This window comes from Diorhabda sublineata, chromosome 3, assembly GCF_026230105.1.
Source record: "Diorhabda sublineata isolate icDioSubl1.1 chromosome 3, icDioSubl1.1, whole genome shotgun sequence".
NCBI classification, from domain to species: Eukaryota; Metazoa; Arthropoda; class Insecta; order Coleoptera; family Chrysomelidae; genus Diorhabda; species Diorhabda sublineata.
Window position 1 is genome coordinate 30,507,509 of NC_079476.1, and position 23,654 is coordinate 30,531,162.

The 23,654-nt window shown below is 32.6% G+C and overlaps 2 protein-coding genes across 4 annotated transcripts in view; one reads left to right on the forward strand and one right to left on the reverse strand.

The window, feature by feature from the left end:
• Window positions 1–23,654, forward strand: part of LOC130441541 (tyrosine-protein kinase transmembrane receptor Ror-like) — a 120,695-nt gene that overhangs the window by 37,000 nt on the left and 60,041 nt on the right. The window lies entirely within an intron of this gene.
• LOC130441542 (uncharacterized) overlaps window positions 1–23,654 on the reverse strand; it is a 105,336-nt gene that overhangs the window by 18,974 nt on the left and 62,708 nt on the right. For both annotated transcript variants that reach the window (XM_056775268.1, XM_056775269.1), the window contains 2 exons: window positions 10,418–10,506; window positions 7,060–7,217 (listed from right to left, as the gene is read on the reverse strand). In XM_056775268.1, coding sequence (XP_056631246.1) covers window positions 7,060–7,217; window positions 10,418–10,506 — 247 coding nt within the window. The remainder of the gene's footprint in view (window positions 1–7,059; window positions 7,218–10,417; window positions 10,507–23,654) is intronic.

The window sequence follows — 23,654 nt, forward strand, 5'->3', positions numbered from 1 at the left end:
CAAGTCTTTATAGTCTAGGAAAAAGTAACCGTAACTATTGCCGCCGAATTAAAAATGCCTCGATATACCGTAGAGTCTACGGCGTAGACTACAACGTGGAAAAATATTCATAAATCAGAAGCTTCGGCGATACAAAACGTTCAGGTCAGCTTCGAAAAACCACAACCGCTGGAGATAAACGTATTGTATTGATGAGTAAACGTAATTGACGACTGTCGGGTCCAGAGATAGCAGCTCATATCAATAAACCTGAGGTTCTGCCTTTGAGTACTTCTACATTGAAAGGAGTTTGAGAAAAGCTGGCCTTTTTGGAAGAATGTCAATGAAGAAAGACGTCAAAATAAAATTAAGAAGTTGCATTTGGCTGAAGAACATAAAAATTAAAAGAGGTTTTAATGGAGTAATTAGTCAAAGAGAAAGTGTTTGTGCGTAGGTCAAAGGAAGAATGGATGTTAGATCTATGTGTAATCACGACTGTAAATCATGGCGGAGGCTCAGTGATGGTTTAAGGATATTTTGGAGGAAGGGTAACTGGATATCTGATGAAAATTGAAGGTATTTTAAAGAAAGAAGGCCATATAAAATATTAAAAATGCATCTTCCAGCTTAACAACGATCATAAGCATTCCTCGAAGCCGTTTAAAGAGTATTTGAAAGAATCGGGAAGGAAGAATGTACTGAAAGTAATAGTTTGGCCGTCACAGTTTCCCTACTTGAAACCGAATGAGTTGTTTTGGGACAAATTGGACAGTCAGATAGCAGTGTCCTACTTCTACTTCACATCTTTGGAATATCCTGAAAAACGGATGGAACCAAATAAACGACGATTATTACAATTATTTGTCGAAACTGTTATAGAATACCAAACTTGTGCACCAAAATAATTAAAACAAAAGGGGGTTTCATTGTTGCATCAAAAATTGAAATATAGAAAAATTACAGATCTTAGTTTTATTATTACTTTATTCTTATCTATATATGTTATTTAAAATATGAATATCAAAATCGATCGTAGTAGTTTTTTTTGTTGTTTATCACGTTTATAACTATAGTGTAGGTAAAAACCTTTGAACGGTAGTGAACAATACAGAATAAGTCGATAATTACAAAAATTTTTACCAAAGAACAACACGATAATTTTCTTACTAATGATTATTTTTTTCATATTCAGAATGTACTAAATTTAAGTATTAAATATTTTTCAAGAAAAACATATGAAAAGGTCACAGAAATGAAAAATTGACGACTGTTACTATTTACTACATTAATATATAAATATTTTTATTTTTTTAAAATTATTAATTTTACCATATTCACGCTTGTAATTGTGATGATGTACAGGGTGTTGCTAAATTCAAGAGGTGATTGTTCGTATGAAACTATGATCGGTCTTTCCTATAAAAAAATATCCTCAGCCCTCCCCTTTCCGAGATATCATCCTTAAAAGGTAGTGACTAAACACGTTATGCTTGATATTGAAAGCGATGTGTTATTTTAGCATTATTATAAAAAAATAATTATAAAACTTAATTTTAGTCACCACCTTTTAAGGGTGATATCTCGGAAAGGCAATCATCCTGAATTTCGTCGCATGAATCTGGAAACGCCCTGTATTTACTAAAATAGGCAAATTATATATAAAAATAACAACCATCTTATAGAATGCTCACAAAAAACTGATGAATTGCTTAATCTATCTGAACCTACGTCTCGAAACGACGACCACATAAATAAAAATCACAAATCAGGTGAATAGGGTGGATGCTCAGTAACCGTCGATTTTTCGGGCGCGAGAACAGGACACGGGGCGAGGCAAGGCAATCCACTACACTTTCAACCCGGCTCACTTTTCTACTGGTTATCGTATAGTAACGACACCTGCAATATTTTATCGTGGAGCTGACTAATAATTTGTGCATTACATTTATGGGGATATAAAAAAAGAAACCAATCATTCGGAATAAATAAATCCTTATCACAAAAATAAAAATAAAGTGAATGACGCGTTCGGTGTGCTGATCCACCACCTCCATTTTGATTTTTTTAAGTTAGATGTTATAAACACATATTATTAGTAGGCACATAGGTTAACGGAATCCCTCGAATCAAGACAATTTTGTAGCGAGCAAATCATTAAATCGAGAGTGTGGATGAGTAGGACTCCAGTTTAATGTAATATACATATATATGAGTGAAATTTCTTATTTTTACCGAAATAATTTTAAACTGGTGACACATTTTTTTTTGGTTAATTAATTTCTCAAAAACCATTTTTGTGTTTGTAATAGAAACCCAAATATTTGCAACTAAATTATTATGTCATTCATTCACATAATTAAGACCAAAATAACATCAAACATCAATGTCCAAGGGTTTTTATAAAATCAAGTTTAAATATCTACAGCTGCAATAACAAGTTTGATCAGCTTGGTCTGTTTGGCAGATTGCCCTGATATGCTTGATAGATTCGAATTATTTTGTAATAAACCAGTTTTATATATTATCAAGTTTTCAACAAAAAGCTGCCACTAACTTTTTAGAATACCAGGAAATAAATTCTCTAATTAAGATTTCGTAAATCGAATCACTCATTACTGGGAATAAAGGAATATAAAAGAAATGAAACGAACGAAAAAATTATTTTCAAGTCAATCGTTAATGGATGGATAATGTAACATTGAACCCAAAAGTCTAATAGTCCAGTCAATTTAGAAAAGCAATGATACAAAAATGCGTTTTTTTCCTTTTTTTTTAAAAAAATGTTAATCTTTATCATATAATAGGCTAGTTGACAAAATTTGGAAATTAGTTTAAAACTATAGCTCAGCATCTATTTATTTTAAGAAAAATAGGTTTTTTATGTTAGTATTTTGATTTTATAGAAATAATCTTGAAATTGACCGCGAAAAAGAACAAAACTGTCATGGCGTCTTGAATGACGTCAAACCTCGCGAAACAGCAGTGTTTGTTTATGATAGCCAATTGTGTTTTTTAATTAATAAGGAATTCCTCGTATTATAAATACGGTATAGTGCCCCAATGGGAAAGTACAACGATAAAAACACCATACAAATTATTCATATACGGTCCAAATAATAAAGAAATACGAAGAAAGTGGTTAAAAATGGCAAAGAGGCAATATGCTCTTACTTTATCAACTAATTCCACAAATTATTTCTGCGAGGATCATTTTGATGTAAGTATCAAAAAAAATTTGATGTATATATTTATAAATGTATAGTAAAATGAATGAATTTCGCAAAATCTACCATAATATACCAAACATGACATATAAAATGTTATGACTTAATTAAGTTAAAGTTATTTGCTTTGCTTTGCTTTGTATTCGCTAACCTTAAAATCAGTTAAGTATTTTCATTCTACAGTGGGTAAATACGACTCTCTGACTGGTAACTGCTAATTAAATAAGACTTTGTTTGTTCTTCACATAATACTTACATATAAGTTTTAACACTGTGGACTTCCGATGAACAAAAGTAGGTATTCATTGCAAAAAATTTGTCAAGCATAACGGCGTTAATTTTGGGCAAATTACTGCATTTTGCTTTGTTAAATACTGATTCCATGGCAAATTATACCTATCTTTCAAGATTAAACTAAAAACGAACTTTATTAATTTAACAATAATTGCTGAAAACTCGAAATAACCTGGTTATTTTATACGAAAATAATCTTTTATTATTTTTGTAGAAAAGTTGTTTTTTTATTTACTAATTATCATGGTTAATCATTAGAAACTCAATGCCATCCGATTTATTCTTAGTGGAAACAAGCCTATTTGGAACGGACAAAAATTGTAGATAATGTGGTTATCTATTAAAAATGTCTCACCACTTTTTTCTCCAAGACCTGAGATATAAAGACTCTAAGAGTTTTTAATATGTGCACACGTGTGAAGATAGTCTAATTAGTTTATTTTGTTCTTTAGTAGTAATAACAGCGGTATAAATTTTGAAAAACTGGCGAAAATTTTCATAACCGTCTAATACTTCTGCTTCTTTTCTTTGCTGATTACAAGTAAATTGCATCGCTACTGCTGCTTTATACCTTTACCATTCCTTTTGTGTTGTTATAGTTCTTTCAATATCAATTGCAGATTATAAAAATTCGACAATTTTGCTTGATTTACCATAGACGTAGATACCTCATTTTATAAATTTATTATTTTTATAAATACTTTTAAAAGTATGTATATCTTATGCGAGAAAGTATTTATTGTAGTCTACTTGGAACTTGGAAAAAAATCATCAATGTTAACTTGCTACAACTGAATATTAAATTATAAAACGTAAATAGACGAGGAAAATGTACTTGCCTGTAAGGGAGTTTGGTTTAAACAGGGTACCAGACGTGAACTGAGCCCTTTTTGTACCCCATTCGTTTTTTTCTGGAAAACTTTAAAGCAAAAACGTTGTCCGTATTAACTCTATGGGGTTTAATATGCAATAGTAAGGAGGTAGTCTGAGAAAAGTAGGACCCTGTTCTTTGCACAGCTTATCTATATAATAAATTTTCTCTAACTTTAGACCTTTAATAACAGTAAGCAATTCTTTGTTTGAAATAACAGTAAGAGCTGAGTTATGACCAGAAAATATAGTGCAGATCATGATGGAAGCAGATTTTAAATGGAAAGCTGTTGAGAGTATGATGGAAAAAATTCTAAAAAGAAAGGAACAGGACAGTAGACAAAGAGGTCCAAACACACAGCAACATTAGAAGATAATAGATAGATCCGAACTCTTCATCCCTGCATGCAGCAGGGAGCAAAACAGAAAAGAAGGAATCGCAAGAAAGGCAGCTCATCACTATGAAGAAATATTTGTTAATGGTGCCATAATGACTAATGAGCGGAGTTCAGATAAAAGTGACTAACAGAGGACATACAATCCGTCCGAGCCCCACCGCGACGCAGGAACCCGCAGTGGAGGTGAAAGTTTCCCAGCAAAACTATTTGCTGTGGAAGTCGTTTAAAAAAAAATTATTACTATCACTATTTGGTATTTGAAGTTGAGTTGCAGCGAGTGGTAGGATACGTTGTCCATAACGATTACTGACTGTGGTGGAATGTTAGGTAAAAGCTGTTCATTAAATCACTTTTCAAATAATTCTGCTGTCATATCTTCATGATAATCAGCTTCACACTTTTTAGTTTTTTTAGAAAATATTAATAAAACATTAGGCATGAAACCGTATTCAAACAGCAATTTTTCCTATTTTCAACCCAACCGGAATTTACTACATCGTTTTTTCAACTGATTTCAGTTTTTCCTTATATTTTTTTCGGTTCTGTGAAGGATCCATCATTTATAAGCATCAATGGAATACATAAAGAAATAAGATCAATTGAGAAAAAGACTAGACCACATAGGAACGAATCATACAGATTGATATTATTAAAATTTGCCGAAGCACACGTAGAAGAAACTTAATAACATGGTTAGGAAACGTAGAAAGAATAAGCGAGGAAAAAATAATAAGAACAATCCAAAACAATAAAAACCAGAAAAAGAGAAAGACTGAGGAAGATCTGGATAGAAGATATCAGCAAACCACTGAGATTATAGAGAAGAAACTACACAAGTTGCTACCACAAACAAAAAATCGAAAGATATGGAGAAAATTGTAAAGAAAGGATCCGAAGAAAACATAAACCCTATGTCTTACACCCGTAAGGGTAGACAGATATAAGGATTAAATAAATAACCAACAAGATAGCTGGCTTTTCAGAATGCTAGTAAATAAATTCACAAATCAATATTTAGAAAATTATAACCAAATCACCTAATATTGAGGATACTGGGATAGAAATCAATTCTGTATTTTTAAAAATTTTCAAACTCAGACATTTATTATAATAAACTCTGTCAGTCAAACAGTTTCAGTAAAATATTTAATAATATTAACTATACAATAAAAATTTCGAAATTATAGAAATGATACGCTAACTGGGAATGATTTTGTACAAATTATTCTTTGCAATTGTTTACCAAAATAAATAAACTCAAGTTTATTACATCCCAAGCAAATAAGCCTAATCCCTTCATCGATCTGTCGTGGTCGACCTGAATGATGTACTTTTACGAAGGTCATTCTGTATATTTTGAGATGCCACTATGATTTCAAGGCGAACTTAAGTGAACAACAAAATCTTGTACGGTTGCAACTCAAATTACTATTGAAAATATTGAGAAATTGAGACTCATGATTAAAGGATATCCAAGATGTACCTATTCGGCGATTGAGAAAACGTTTGGTGTTAGATCGGAAACAACAAATTCAATGTTTCTCTTCCTTTTCCGTGTACCTAAAATTGTTACTCGTCGGGTGTTACATCCGCTTAATAATTTCCAAAAAACAGAGCGAGTAAGAATCGTGCGGGCAACATTAAAAATGTTGAATAATAGTGGATATCGTATTTTTTCTTAAATACTAACAGGTGATGAAACATATATACCATGTCATTCTACCCCTATGTGGATCCAGAAAGATTCACCAGCACCAACAATCACGAAGAAACCAAAATCCGTCACGAAAGTCAGGTCAAGTATAAGAGCTTGAAATTCAATATAAAGCAATCTGTTACTCCACAAAATGTTTAGCAGCAATCCTTGGGTCAGTCAATATCCGTAGATTAATGTTGCATCATGATATTGCATTGTCACACAGGAGATAGTTGAATTTTTAAGAGAAAATAATGTAACAGTCATTGAAAATCCACCCTATTCTCCTATTTAGTCATATTTAATTTCTGATTATTTTATGACGATATTTCACGACATAGGATGAGATATATGAAGTATCAATTAATTTTTTGATAGCAATCCAAAAATAATTGGATTGAAGCTTCTAAGTTGTGAAATATTAGGTTACAGAAATGCATAATAAGTGATAATATTTTTTTACTAAAAAGACTTGGTTCCCTTGTATTTCAAGACATGTGGCGTCATCCTAGTACTAGGTACCTGCTCCGTGATCGAACTTACCGTCTCCGCGAAGCATTTTATTATAGTGAATAAATCTAATATTTCTCTTTCTTACCGAATCACTGGAAGTAGAGCCGGTTGTTGACGATGATGAGAAGTCTATTTTTTTATCTTTTATCAATTTTTCTAACTTATCGTATTCGTCTCTTAGATACCATAAACCTTTTTTCAACATTTCATTTTCTTTTTTAAGCTTCTTGATGTCAGATTGTCCTAGAAGATGTATGAATTTGAAATCATAGTCTTGCACAATATATCAGTGAAGTAAAACTATTTATTTAATTATAATTTAGTTAACGATATTTTACGAGTATATCAAAGTAAATCTGTCATTAGGTCATCATTTATAAAGTAGCCTCAAACAATATATTCAATTGAAGCAATTAAATTCGAAAAACTTATTAGTGTTATCGTTATTTAAATGTAATATACAAATAAACACATCGTTATCTCTCAGATAAACATTTAAAAATAAAATATTTTCGTTTATATTTGGCTCCCTTCCTGCTTTAAATTTGGATTTACCAACGGCCGTGACCGATTTAACATAAGGTTGATGTGAATTCAAAACACATGGTTCTGAAAAGGTAATTTGTTCGTAATGTGTATCAAAAATAGCAAATAGAACTTAATGAAATCCAGAAATACTCATATTAATACAAAAGTTTAATTAATTCATTGTAACTTTAATTAGATACAAAAATAGGAAGTCAACAAATTTAGATAACGACAGAGGAAAGACAAATTTTACGCACACTATATATAGAATGCTACTTTCTATCGAGTTGAATACTGATTTACTTTCCTTATTTTAGGTTTTTAATCAATTCATTTAATACCCCGATGTGATTATATCAAATCAGACATTGCCATTAAAGTTGACATTTTTAATGGTAAATGTACTCATAACGTATTATCATACGAGTGCTATTTGGGTTGCTTGCAGATACTTGAAATATTCATTGCGAACATTGCCATGATTTTCTATAACTTTCGACATTTCGACGTAGATTAAACCAACAGCAGGGAGCCGATCAACTCGACTACTGTGCCAGAAAACGTGGATGCTGTGCGTAAAGTGGCTTTGCAAAATCGTCATGTGACATATCGTGGGATTGAAAGATACTTGCACATTAGTTCTACTCGCATACATTCAATATTGCACATTTGGCTGTTAAAAAGATTTGTTTCCGTTGAATTTCGCATAAATTGATAACCGCTCAAAAAAAAACATGTGCCGATTGCTGCAAAGAAATGCTGCAAAAATTCGGGCGATGAATTATGGATCTATGCATATGAACCCAAAACTAAACAATTGACTGTATGTGTCAAATCTAACAAGCACTTTGAAGCAAAGGGTCGCCTATTTTTTTTTTATCAACTAGACATGTCGCCACGGTTCCATTAGAGCAACGTAGAACGGTCAATTCTAAATGGTACACCAGCTATATTTTGATAAAAGTGTTCGAAAAAATCAGAGAGACCAATCCCCTAAAACAAAACATTCTCCACTACGAGAATGCGAGCCCTCACGCATCAGATCAAACAAAAACATTTTTGACCAGTCAAAATATCGAATTGATGGATCATCTGGCGTACAGCGTACAGCGTACCCCAGTTGAAATGGAAAAAATGCTTCGACAATTGTTTCAAAAGCATGTAAAAGTGTATTGATCTTAATGGAAGTTATTTTGAAAAACAATAAAGCCATTCCCAATTATAAATGTTTCTTTTATTTATCTCAAAAGTTGAGTAGCAACCCTCTCATAATACACTGTTGGGGCCGAAAGTTTGAGATTTCTGCAATATCACGGGTTGAGGTCAAAGATCTGAAACTTCCGGCTGTATGATGTATACTATTTTTCTTTATAGCCGGTCCAAAGTTGATACGCGTCTTTTTGATCTATTTCGAGGCCTAGGCTTTTGCTAATATTTCAAATAAAAATAAATGTGTTTTCTTCTTATTTCTCCTCGAAATGCAGCATAGCTAATACTCATGGCCACTGTTGATTTATATGAGATCTGAAATTCTTCTAGTTACTAGTAAAATAATTGCATAAATTCGTACAATTATCCCTGCCACATCATCAGGTTATCATGTACCACAATCTTAGGATCCGTTTTTTTTATCTACTTCAAATGAATTAATATTTTCACTCAGTTGTTTAGGTCCGATAACCATTTTTCCCCATTGTTCTTATCAGAGTCATCAGAACGAACGGCTGTTTTTTCTAAGTCTACTATACCTACTCCGTCGGCGGAGAGGTAATAACTTAATAACTTTTAACTGCATTAATATAAACATTAATGGATTGAAAATTGTCAAACGAGATGTAAATATATACAGTTGAAGGTACTGTATTTATCTAGGTTCTGGAATGAGTGTTATGGACAAGCTTATGTTGTAGTACTTATCCGTTTCCGGTCCTTAAACGGTGTATGAATAGAGTTTGAAATAGTTCGTTCGTGAGACTGATCAAGAATATTGCGAAGAATAGTATTTTATCCTTAGTTTGCTCTTTTTACATGTGTGAAATCCACCGTATGTGGGGAAAAGAAAAGAGAAGTTTTAAATCTGCTATATGAATGGAGAAATTGTAAGAACGAGATTGTAACTAAGTTATCTATATTACTTTCTATTACAATTAACAATTATATCATAGTTCATAGTTTCGGTAGTGTGCAGGAATTTAACACTTAAAACTACCTTGGCTTGAGTATTTCAACGTCACTTGGCAAAATCGAAGGTTACTGCAAGTATTTGAATCTCGCACTTGTTTGTGCTGGGCTCTAACTATCCATCTCCGCAAAGTTTATTTTGAGAGCAGACTGCTCAAAGATATATCTAATAGCTACACTAATATTGAGCCTACTGGTGATTTTACCTCTGTTGCCTGAGTGACCGGACATCCAAACGAACTGACCTTATAGTTATCACTCACCAAATCTTGTAGCCTTTTTTCCCCTTCAATATAACTTCGGCTTGAAAGGCAGGTTTAGAATCCCCCATCCACTGTTCTCTATCAGTAATGTGTGTCTCCAAGTCCTTATTATTAACGATCGCAAGCGCCATTTGGTCACTGCCCTTCAGAATTATTTGATATTCAGCTGCATCCTGTACCCAGATTTTTAAATACTTAAGTCAGAAATTCAACAATTTATCTAAAACTCCAATTCTATTTAAAGAATAACCAGAAAGTAGTAACCCCAATCTCGATACATTTAAAACTTTTCTAGGCTTCTGTAATTTCCTTTCCTTGGGGGTATCAGTCTTGTTGACTATATTATGAAAGTTTCAAGCTGTTCTAATTGAATTTGGATTAAATTACAAGAACTAACGAGTTCATTTGTCATTAGGTAATGTTAGTTTAGAAAAATTTCCCGCACAAGATAGAATTAGATTAAATACTTACTGCTTTCCACTTCAGCATTGATGTTAATTGTTTTCAATCGAAGTTCTTCATTTTCATATATCATTCCCCGGGAAGATTTCCGATCTAACCTGTAATGGAATCGAACTTGTATATTTGTCTAAATAATTTAAAATAAAATTTATTAAAACTCAGTTAGTTATTTTTTAGTATCTCATTTTAGTAGATTCTTCTCACTTCACTCTTCATATATTCTGAACAATGCTTCACATATTTGCAACAGTTTTTAAATTAATTTCATTCTGCTCGATATTAAATAACCTTAAAAGATGATAACAAAACATAGATGAACCGGGTGGAATTTATAATGTAAAAATTGAATTTGTTTATGAATAATCATTACTTTCACCAAAAATTTTGGTTACGTTAGTGTCATTGCTGATATTGCGCTCACATTTAGTCTACTATGTGCATTGTTTCTCGATAAAAAGCATGAGCAGAGGAAGTTCAGCTGATTATTCTATGCAAGATCTCATTTGCAACATTATTGGTTTAGTGCCATTTTTATTGCATGCAAGCTGCAATTTTAGAGACTATTTCCTTCGGAAAATTTAAGCCAACCAAAAAGTTGTAATATTTTATGTTTACCTAGCAACGATCAAATTTCAGCGATAATACTGCACTAGTCCAAATTATCGATAATTTGCACTAGTGCCAAATTTTCGTCTAGGATTAATAAACATCATTTGGTTTTAATTTTATATTTTAAGAAAAGGAACAATTATTGTTTATTTTAAATTAAATTTTTCTCAGGAAATAGTCTGCCAAAATGCCCTCTCGTGCATGTCAAATTGTCTCATAATTTCCTCTCGTGCGCATTCGCGCACTCAAGAAAATTAAATTATCGACAATTTGACATGCACTCGGGACATTAATATTGAGAAATCTAGTTACTTGTTGCTTAACAACCAACATGTCTATTAGGCTCCAAAAGCAAGGTCGGCGCATGTATAATTATTGACAGTGATCTACACACTTTTTCACTTCGTTACTTATTTACTTAGTTTTGTTATTTTCATTTTTACACCGGTTACAAAATATTAAACAAAATTTGAGGTTAGATATTTTTTTTACTTTTACTAATGGTATTGTATAATGTCTAACCACGTATAATATTCATCCAAGCAATTTTTTACTTTGAACATTGTCCTGCACCATGTCAAGTATCGATATCTATTGTATCGTTATTTATGAAAATATCAATATGGATATCGATATTCTATGGATAAATTTTTATATGAAAAATAAATTATTTGGCCTAATCTACTTCCATCATCTCACATTACCAAATACATACTATACAATAGACATCATTTTTATTTAATAAAGAACAACGATAAAATATTATTTATTCATTAATTAAATAAAAGGTCAGGGCTAAAATGGCAACGATCAAACCAGAGTTTGGGTATTATAGGCTGATTTACCAGGTCCGGCTATTAAATAACGAGACTGCGCGCCTAGAGGGCACCCTAGACGGGTGGGCTAAATCACGAGTAGTGCGTTAGGTATCTAGATATCTTGTCTATGGACGTCCCAAAACACGTTTCCGTAACTATTCCTGTTAAATTGAAAAAAACTCCTACTGAGTGCTATAAATTGCTGTAAGAGGCCTATGGGGACAATTCTCTATCTCGTGCGCGTGTTATTGAGTGGTGTAAGTGTAAGTGCTTTAATGAGGAAATGTTGATCGTTCTTTTCGACATTAACGGTATCGTGATGATTGAATGGGTTCCAGCGGATCAGATTGTCAACCAAACTTACTATTTGTAAGTTTTGGTAATACTGCGAGAACGAGATAGTAAGAAACCGCTCGATTTTGCACCAGAACAACGCACCTGCCCATAACGTGCTTTCCGTGAAGCAGTATTTGGTCAGTAAGCGCTAGTTTTCGAACACCCGCCGTACTCACTATATTTGGCATAAAATCTGCTTTGAAAGGGGCATGATTTGAGTCGTTGAATGCGGTAAAGCAAAAAACGGCAGAACTTCTAAAGGCCATCACCAAAGAAGACTTCCAGCACCACTTCGATCAATGGTAAAAACGTATGGAAAGTTGTGTGGCGAGGGGAGGAGAGTATATTGAAGGGGAGCATTCATATGTAGAATATTTTTTATAATAAAACCCTTTTTCGTAACCAGTCTCGTTATTCAACAGCCAGACCTCGTAGATACTGCTTTACTTCCTCTTTATTAACGACGCAGTATATTTTCATAATAAATAGTATAGAGTGTGAAAAATATAAAATTCGTGTATTGCAGCCGTGGCAGCAAGAAAAATGTGTAAAATTGAAGCGTAAGACACAGTTAATGAGCGAACGGCACAGCGTTGGTTTCATCGTTTTAATAGTGGATACACCAACCTAGTTCTAGAACTCGTCAATTATTATTGGACTCCCTTAGATCCTCTAAAGATACCATACCATCAAAATTCAAAATCATTAGGTAAGATCTATCTATGTAAGTTGTCGGATAGTCACTAATTAATCGAGATTCTAGCGAAACTTCGAGTGAAGGTGTATAAACTGGCAATAGAACGTTTTATTAGACGCACTGTTTTTTGCGATGAAAAATGGATTTCTCTAAACAGTCAAAACATGGAAATCAGTGCTTAGACAAAGAACAATTGCCAGAACACGTCGCAAACAGAGGTTGACTCGAACGGAAACTCTTGTGTGTCTAATGGTATTATGAAGGCTTAATGTAGGTACCCCAAAATCATTCTAGATAGTGGAGCTATCAATGCCGAGATACATACTGATGCGAATGTATGAGTTTCATCGGAGAAATATCCAGGTTTATTTAACCCAAAGGCGGTTCTTTTATGAGACAATGCTAAACCACATACTACACAAATTACGCGAAGAACTTGGTGTTATTGAGCTCGTACAAGATCCAGCATTTAGCCTGGACCTTGCACCGTCAGATTACTATTTATTCAGATCCATGGTGAAACTGTTGCGTGAAAAAAAGTTGAATGCTAATGAGATGTAGAGTCCAGTCCCAGTGCGACAATTATTCGCATCTAAGCCCAAAGAATGGTTTTATCAAGATATCAAAGAGAAACCATAAAATAAGATTCGTTGTACTTCGAATATTGAGGCTATTTTTGTATGATTTATGAATGAACAAATTGAAAATTATATTAATATTGTCCTACCAGGCCACTGCAGATTATCCCTTCACCACTCCGATAGGACTTTGTGACTTCTATTGTTTCTATTAGCGTTTTTTTAACTTTTATTGACATTTAAATTCGACTAATCAATCTCAATTGTATTATGTATAATTTACTATGTTTAATTTAATAGTACGTAGCAATAATTTTTAATTGTCAAATTTGGAGGCTACGATATTGAGTGAAATCTGCGAATCTGTTCTGGTTAAATTAATTGAATACAATATAAAACATCTTTTAAATTAGATCGTTTATCTTTAACTAGTAAAAATCTGTCTTCAGTTCTGCCAGATTGCCATTAAATAGTGAGATTATTTACATTTTAGTTCATTGTTTATTAATGTTCAAGTGTTTAGGTTTTTAAAAATACTAGTAACATGAGTGAAGTGAAATAAGAATGGAATTCGGAGGAAAAAAATCTAATTTTAAATTTGAATGTAGCTGATACACACATCACATAAAATTATCAATCCAGGAATAAAATAAAGATTCGAACTTCCATGCATTTTTTAAGTATATATTTCAATGATTTATACTTCGAATTCGAAATGGGAATGAAAATTAAACTGAAATATTTTTGAAAACATCGCAAAAGCGATGAACAGATAATAAAATAAAAAAAAATTAAATAATCAACAAATGTACCTTATTTCAATATTTTTGCTCTTCAAATATATATATATATATATATATATATATATATATATATATATATTGAATCTGAAATGTAATATCGTATATATTTTTTTATTTGTAAATACTTGTGAAACTATGAAGAACAATCGTGGAAAAAGATTTTTTAGAAATGGAAAGATTAGATGTTTTTAAACTTGGAAAAACGAACAAATTAGTGATAAATGACGTTACCTATGGAATACAGAACTTAACAGACAACATGCAAAACCAAGACAAAAAACAAAACGTAAGTGAAACAGCAGAAATGCAGAAATACATTGGATATGACGGAAATGATATAAATATGAAAAGAAAGAGTAGAAATTAAAACATCATTAGAATAGGTACATGGCATATAAAAACGATGGTAAGACTAGGAAAAATGGAAGAAACAGCTAAAGAAATGATTAATGATAACATAGAAATATTGGTATTACTAGAGATAAGATGGAAGGATAAAGGAAGTATTAATAAAGAACAATTTACATTATTATTTGGAGGAGAGAAGATGTAGAACAGACAGAATGTCATATATATATATAAAACTGAAATACAAAGTAACAATTATTACAATTATAAATGTATACGCACTTACAGAAGATGCGATAACAAAAATAAAAATTCATTTTTAGAAGATTTCATAAAAATATGTGAAATAATACCAAGACATAACACTCTTATGGCGATGGTTGACATTAACGCTAAAATAGGTAAAGAACAAAATATAGTGAATGTATCTGGTAAAGAATCGCTACATGAAATAACCTACAACAATGAACATAGAGATTGTAATATGGCCACAGAATGGAATATGCAGATAGTTAGCACTAAGTTTAAACACAAAGCGGAACATAAGAGAACATGGATGATCCTAACACAAACAAGAGGAAATCAAATATACCAACTTTTTGATTTCACAAGAGAGAAACGAATACATGATGTACGATCATTTCGAGAGGCAAATTCAGACCACTTTCTGGTGATAAGTAAAATGAAACAACAAAGATAGAAACCAGAGCAAATTAAAAGAGATGGAACATAGAAACAATATAAAAAAAACAATATAAAAAGCTGAAAGATAGTCCACAGGAAGTCATTAGTTGGATAGATTTTTGAAGATAACCGCTGAAGGAACGGAACATAAATTGGTGATATATAAAGGAAAAATTCTTGACACAACAAATAGCACAGTACAAATTAAAAACAGTAAAAGAACTACGAAAAATCAAAGGTTTTATGAAGTCTGCGAAAATAAAATGGCAAGAGTAATATGACAAGCGATAAAAAAGGAAGAAAAATATAGAATACTGAGGAAGAGGAGCGCTAAATTGAACAAAAGCAAGAGAGAAGTGTGGATCAATACAATAATGGATGGGAATAATAGAAACAACACAAAAATTTACCAATACATTGAACACCAGATTAGGCATGAAGCTACAGTGCAGGCAGATAGCAGCACTCTAAAAATATAAAGAAGAAAATGATTTGATCACAGTAGAAGTTTTTATAGACGGAGTAGATGCAGAAGAACAAACACCGACGCTCAATGAAGTGGAGGATACTAATAAAAAATTGAAACTGAATAAAGCAGGAGGACCAGATAATGTGGTAAAATACGGGGAAAATTATCTACTGAATAGACTACACCAGTTAAGAGAATTAGTCTGGAGAAACAAACAGATGCCAGACGGGTAGAATAGTGGAGCCGTATGGCTCTTATTTAAAAAAGGAAGTCTAAAAATGTGCAATAATTACAGATCTGTTACCCTACGAAATACGGTCTATAGAATGTTTACTTCCATCGTTAATAAAACATTTAAAAAGAATACGGAAAGAGATCAACAATAGATGCTATTCATATTTTAAATCAAATTATAGAAAATGTTACGATCCAGATATAAATATTCACATTCTATTTATAAACTTCAAACAAGCGGTGGACAGATTGAAAAGAGACATACTATTAAAAGGGTCCCTAAAACATTAATAGAGTTCACCAGAGTGATGATGGCTGAGTGTAAATCACATGTAATTACGAGGGACGAAAAAAATAAAGAATTCCACATAAATCGTGGAGTCAGACAGGGAGACGCACTTTCAACGACGCATTTTGATCTTTGACCACCGAGACATTTTTTATGTTTGGAAATTCAAACTTTAATTCATTAATTTTAGCTATTGCAATAACAGATGTGTGAGCTGGTGCATTGTCTTGATGAAATGAAACAACACTTTCTTCTTATCCAAATGATGTGGCCGTTTTTGCTTTATTTCTTCACATGAAATTGGCAAAAATTCTGTTTTATTTCTGTGAAACATTGCTAAACACTCGATGGAAACATCTTAACAGCGCTGTTTTTGTTCCATTGTTAGCAAACGCGACACCCACCTTGTGTACAGCTTTCGCATGTTCAAATTTTCATTTTATATGCAATGTACCGCACTTTTTGAAATGCTTACTATATCTGATAGTATTATCCAGTACCGCTTTGTGGATTTACTTCAACATTTCTGGAGTCTTCACCTCATTTGGTTGACAACTGCAAAGCTGTCTCTCACAGGTAGAATCTAGTTCAGCTTCTGTATTGGTTGGGTTAAGGCATTTCAAATAAAAGTACTGTATCTCATAACGAAGCATTTGGCTAAGAAGAAAGTGTTGTTCCATCAAGACAATGCACCAGCTCTCACAACAATGAATAAAGTGCTACCTCCTACACCCTATTCGCCAGATTTAGCCTCTCGGGTTATTTTCTGTTCTCAGACTTAAAAAAATGGCTCGCTGGTCAATGATTTTCCAAGAGATGATATCGGCAGCTAATGATTATTTTGAAAAGCTTGACAATTCTTATTATAATAAGGGTATCTAACTTATTAAACATCGCTTGGAAAAGTGTAAGGAGCTAAAAGGAGATTACGTTGGAAAATAAATATATTTTTTTCCAAAATTTTGGTGTTTTCTTTGTTGGGACTGGTACTTCTGGGACCATTCTCGTATTAAAGGTGCACTTTGTGCAGGTATTGAATTTTTTTACTTTTCTCTTCAAATTTTAACTAACGTTATGGCATGAAAATTAAATGTCTGAAAAACTATGTGAAAAACTGACATATATTTAGAGAGCAGATTATTGTACTTCCGACCATTTTCAAAACAATAAGTGAATGTGAACAAGAAATATCATCTTTAAACCTTCTGAAAAGTGTGCGACCTAAAACTTCGACTAATGCTCAGTCAAATAGAATGGTGGAATCTGCCAAAGACAAATTAGTAATATCAACTCGAGGTTGGCTCGCCGGTTTCGGGAAGTTCGCCCATTTCGAGAAAAGGAAGATATGTCAAAAATATACTCAATGTCAGATGCGCAAAATTCCGATATGCTGTCGTTCACGTTACTTCACAGAGAACAGAGTTGTGATAATGGATTACAAAAAATATTTCACTTTATCACATTTAGAAAATTTGACATGGATGGCAGAGAAAATTATCTCAACGACGTGAAATATAAATCCAAAAAATAATTTCGAGATAAAGTTTTGGTTGATTTTATTGATAAACATCATTCCAAAGGCGCAATAATATTTTGGTCGGATTTAGCTTCCTGTCACTACACCAGAATAATCAGAGATTGGTTAGACACTCACGACATACCAGTTGTACCAAAAAAAGATAATCCCTCAAATATTCCCAGACTCGCCCTTTGGGTGACATTGAATAGAAAAGTGTATGATGAGGGCTGGGAAGCCGAAAATGAGCAACATCTTTGACGTAGAATTCGCCAAATTGATAATGACAGTCCAGTATGTGATGCAACGCGTTCACCAGAAATCACGTACAATTGAAGAAAATGGCCTTTTAAGTATAATTTAAATTGTTTTTCTTGTTAGAAAAAAGTGTTGAATAAATGAAACAAGATTTTGTTGTTTCAAAATTGCACTACAAATTTTTTCTGAAAATTTTTGTTTTTTTTGTACGTTTATTTGATAAAAAAGTAAAAGTGAAGTAAATTTGTTATTTCTGTTTCTTCAATGAGATAAGGGTTTTAACTCGTTCTATTTATGTGAAATGGATTAGTAAATAGCCAAATAATAAACCCTTCTTTGGGAAACGGCACTAAATTTTCAAGAAGATCAATTTTTTTCTTATAATGCTCATTTATTTTTTCTCAAAATAATTCGTTGGCAATTTTTGGTGAAAATGGATGTGATATAGTATAATTAATGCGTAAGAAATTTGAAAAAATAGTAAAAAGGAAAAACTTCTTGATCGTATTGTCAAATAGATGCGGTTTGATAACCAGTAAAGTTACATCCTAGATTCTTCATAAATTTTAGTGGTTATTTATCTACATTTTCTGTTGCATATATGTATTAGAAACATTTATTTTATAAATATTTTTTCTAAAATCCAAAAAATTATTTTATATTTATTCGCTTTTCTATTTGAAATTAACTGCTCGTCAAAAGGTGAAGACACATAATAAAATTTCAAGTAAAACATTTTCAATATATTTTTTATAATTCGATGAAGTCTATATGTACCAAAATTCATATCACAAACTCTTAAAAAACTTTGTTTGGGGTTAAGAGACAAATATATGTCGCTGGAACCAGATCTGGTATATGCTGTGAGCTATCAACCAAACCCAAGTGCAATTCGTGATTTCTAGTCATGGCAGTTACCAAAGTATGAGAAAGTGCGTTGTTCCGATGACTATCCCATAAAACAGTCGCCATCTCTTTTCCGACTGATAAATCCGTCTTTGTCCTTTCCCGAGCAGGTTCGCTCTTCTTAATCCACTGTCTAACCTAACCAGTTGTTTTTTTTTTTTAATTTCAAGAGTGTAGTGGTGGATCCAAGTGTCATCTACAGTTATGGCTTTTTATACTATATATATTATTTATACGAAATTTTATAAAAATCTAACAGATAGATTATTTTCAATGGTCAATCCATTCTCTTTAAGGGAAAACAATTGAAACTGAGAAAAAGTTACATAAACATTATCCTTCGTACCAAGGAATGATTTGTAAGTGATTGTCTGCTTTTAAAACAGCATTAACCGTAGCTACTTCAGAAATGGTTAATAAAACCGGTGCTAACGATTGCCCAATGCCGATCAAAACCTCCCTCGCACTAAGCATTCAAACGTGCAAATTTGGTTATCTTTAATGACATTCCAAGTAAATTTTGTCAACGATATGTCATAGTACATGAAACATAGGAACGCCATTATACCTTAGAAATATATACTATGGTTGCTACTCAAGTTTTGAGATATGGCAACAAAGATGTTGAGTATGTCATTGCTCATAAACTTGAAGAATGGAGAGTGATAGTAGCTAATCTCTTGGGAAGTTTATGGTCGAAATTTTCGGAAAGTCACTACGGTGGCACTAGGATAAAAATACTAAGAAAAACGCAATGTAAAATTCTTGATAAGCAATTTGCTATTATAACGTTTTTCAAGCAGTGAGAATACTTCCAAGGTATATCAGCGGCTTACTTTGGAAAGTTTTGACAAACAAAACTTCTCACTCAAATGTAAGAAAACGTTTTTGAACAGTCAAAACATCGAATTGATGGGTCATCTGTCTTACAGTCCTTGCTGTCGCCCAATGATTCATTTTGATTTCCACAAATCAAAAATAAATTCCGACGTCAACGTTTTTCTACACCTTAAGAAGCGGTTGATGCGTTCAAATCACAAGTTTTGGAGGTACCTCAATCGAAATGGAAAATATGCTTCGATAATTATTTCAATCGCATGCAAAAGTACATACAATGCAAGACGCAATATCTTGATCAAAAGCATGCGCAGATGAAGTTCAGCTGATTGTTTCATGCAAGATCTCGCACTTTGATCGATTTGGTGCCATTTTTATTACGTGTAAGTTGCTATTTTAGAGGAAAATGAGTTTCTAATCTGATGATATTACGTTATATTTTTCTGAGGAGCTTCCCAAGCGTTTATGCTTTTTCATCTACTCTCAACTAATTATTCTATGTTTTCTCCTCTAATTCTCTAGTACACCATCCATCAGACTCTAAAAAGCAACGCAGCAGCAGATAGAATTATTGCCATTGATACACCGACCAATTTTTCGTGTTCACTCAACTCAGCTTTGTATTTTTCATATTTGAAATTTCCCCAAAATATTGCATGAAGTTTGAGATTGGGAAATTGTTTAGTTTTACTTCTGGAATTTTGATTAGTGACAACCATGATGCAATGGTAAGAGACTTGCATATTGCCAAACGACGTGCAATATTCGACAATTATGTAAAATTTTGATCTTGCAAGGAATTTCGTGTAATTTCTTGCATCATTTCAAATGGCCTTTACGATTAAAATTGTGCTTTATACAACCACAAGTCGGTCGTAGCCTGTACACGGCCCCTCTAAAGTAAACATATCGCCCAAAATTCATATCATAACTTAGTGGAATGTATGCTAAAACGTTTCCTAACATTTATTTAATGAATAACTCATTCTTTGAAAGGGTTAAGCATTGCTTCGAGTTTTGACGAGCAGTTTAATTTGATTTTTAAAAATACAGGCAAAACTACGGCACTGCTCATTTTTTAATTCGATTACGCTAAATTTAATTTTGTAACATTTTTTTCTTGTTCCACCCCGCATAGCTACCGCTAAATAATATATAATTTAAAACGTCAAATTTTAATTGTTGTTATCTCATTATTAGTTTTTATACTTTTTTTAACGAATTTAATTAGCAATGAAAATGATAATAATGATGAAATCTCTAAGCCCTCCAAATATTGCAAATCTATCAATTTATTACCCTACAAATCAAGAAAACAATACAATTAAACATATGGAATGGAGAAATATCAATAAACTAACTTCGTCCTTTTGGAAGATATACTCAATGTTAAGGAGCACGCTAAAATTGAATAATATAATGAATAGAGAAGAATATTTTAAACTGTGTGCTTCTCTCAAACGAAAAGATGGAATCCAAAACATTCTTTCCATAAAAATAAATAAATAAATTCATCACAGAAGCACCGGATGATATATATTTCGCAACGAAGGTAACAAATACATATTACATGAAAATTATTGAATTTTGAAATATATTATAGAATTTTCTGTTGTTGCATTCATCAAACCATAATGAGCTACTTGTCGTAGTGAAAGAGAAAACATTCAAGATCTTGAATCAACCCTCCTAATTACTATACCAATTCTAAAACCAAAAACTATGAGAAAGGTAACAGTGACTAGTAATTTTCACAAAATAGTATGCTGACCTTCGTCCAACTAATCTTGATAATTCATTTTTCTTGAATTATCAAAACGGCCAATTCACAGAAAATTTGTATTGATAAATTAGGATATATGGTAAAACAAATATCTACCTACTTAAAGTCATCGAATGCAAACCAGGCATAGCTTTCATAGGTCTTCTGTCACATTGCTAGTTGACTCAGGAGTAGATATTACTGCTCTTAAGCGATACATGGGTTGGCAGAACACGTCAGTAGCAGAAGACTACGTATATGATACTATGACAAATAAAACGACTGATCAAATAAAATGCTCCAGTCGGTAGAAGAGAATCCAAGAATATTTAACAAACAACATCAAATCATCATACTTTGAATGCAGGCATTTTTTATCAAGAGTCAACACCATTAGTAGTACCTAAATACGAAGTGTGGCTATTAAGTAACGAGACTAGCGATGCTATAGAAAAAATACGCATACGCTAGAAATTAATGACGGATTGTTGTGAAATTTCTCATGCAATTCAGAAATACTGCAACTGAAACTCATAATTTTTTGAATATGGCAAAGAATGTTTGTCGCATCCACGTGATTTTGAATGGTTTAAAGAGTTTTGGAAACGGTCGAGAGGATGTTGAAGATGATTCACTTCCGTGTCGACGTAACTCAGAAATGGATGAAAATATAGAAAAAATCTGTAATCTTGCTGAATCTATAGAAATTGACAAATAATGTATGCGTAAAATATTACATGAAAATTTTAACATGCGATAAGTGTGTGCAAAACTGGTGCCTCATTCCGCACTGCCCGTCAAGAAGTTTCTAGTCAAGTACAACATTCCAGTATTAAACCACCCACTTTATTAGCTGTATCTTGTACCGTGCGACTTCTGCGTCTTGCCTAAGAACAAATCTGCATTGAAAGGAACGTGATTTGAAACCTGTATGTGAAACCCATACCTGACTGACCGATACCTGACCCAAGAAATTCCAAGGAACTTTCTCAATGTCCAAATAGAATATAATTAAATTAATCCTCCGCGATATATCGGGCTTTTGGAAAAACCAAAAACCTTCTACTTGATCTTTGTTCCATACTTACACGAACGTTTGAAATGGTGGAGAAATTCATTCTTTCGCAAGACCACGAAGCGATCAGATCTCATACGCCGAGATCTCTTCGAAGCTGCGCCTCTTATGGGCGCTAGTCTTAATGTCGAGGGTAGTGGAGAGGTAGCACAATAAAAAAGTTCAAAAACTTAAACTTACTATAATAAATCAACAAAACTACATATACATCGACAGATAAAATTACGTCGCGCGAGCTAAGTCTCCGGAAACGACGCAGCTTCGGGATAGAATGAATTTCTCCACCACTTCAAACGCATCACCTGAGTTGGTGTAACTATGGAAGAAAGAACAGGTAGAAGGTATTTGGTTTTTCCCAAAGTCAGATATATTGCGGAGGATTAATTTAATTATATGCTATTTGGACTTTAAGTTACTTGGAATTTCCTGTGACTGGTAAGGATAGATAATCGTTATAATGAGGGAATTTGTACCGAGAAATGTTTACCTGTATTAAGTCTTTTGGACGCCACATATATACTTTCTGATAAAATTAATCGTGGCATTAATGCAGTTAGTTATACGAGGTGTGGCTATTAAATAATGAAAATGTTAAAGTAATGATTAGGCTGAACGAAAATAATTGGAATCAATTCAATTATTTTTTCAGTGCGATATTTTCTTTGTATAGTAGTGGAAAAGTATAATCTTCTAGTTGCATATAATTACCATTAAACGCTCGTCTTAGAATATACTATTAATTGTAATTCGGACTCCAAAAACTAGTTTCAATTGAATTAAATTTTCTCTGAGGAAATGAACCTTTCGTGTTAATGGAAAACGATAATTTTATATAACTTGATGCTAAATACTGATATTGACAAGATCCCTTAAACTAATTACAACAGTGCCGTGATTTTGCAACAATACCCAAAAAGTGTCCTTAACCGATATTTTTTTCAAATAAGCTTAAGCTAAATCACTTAACGAGTCTTTATGAAATTTTTTATATTAGTAGCATCAAAACAAAAATATTAAAACACAAGTT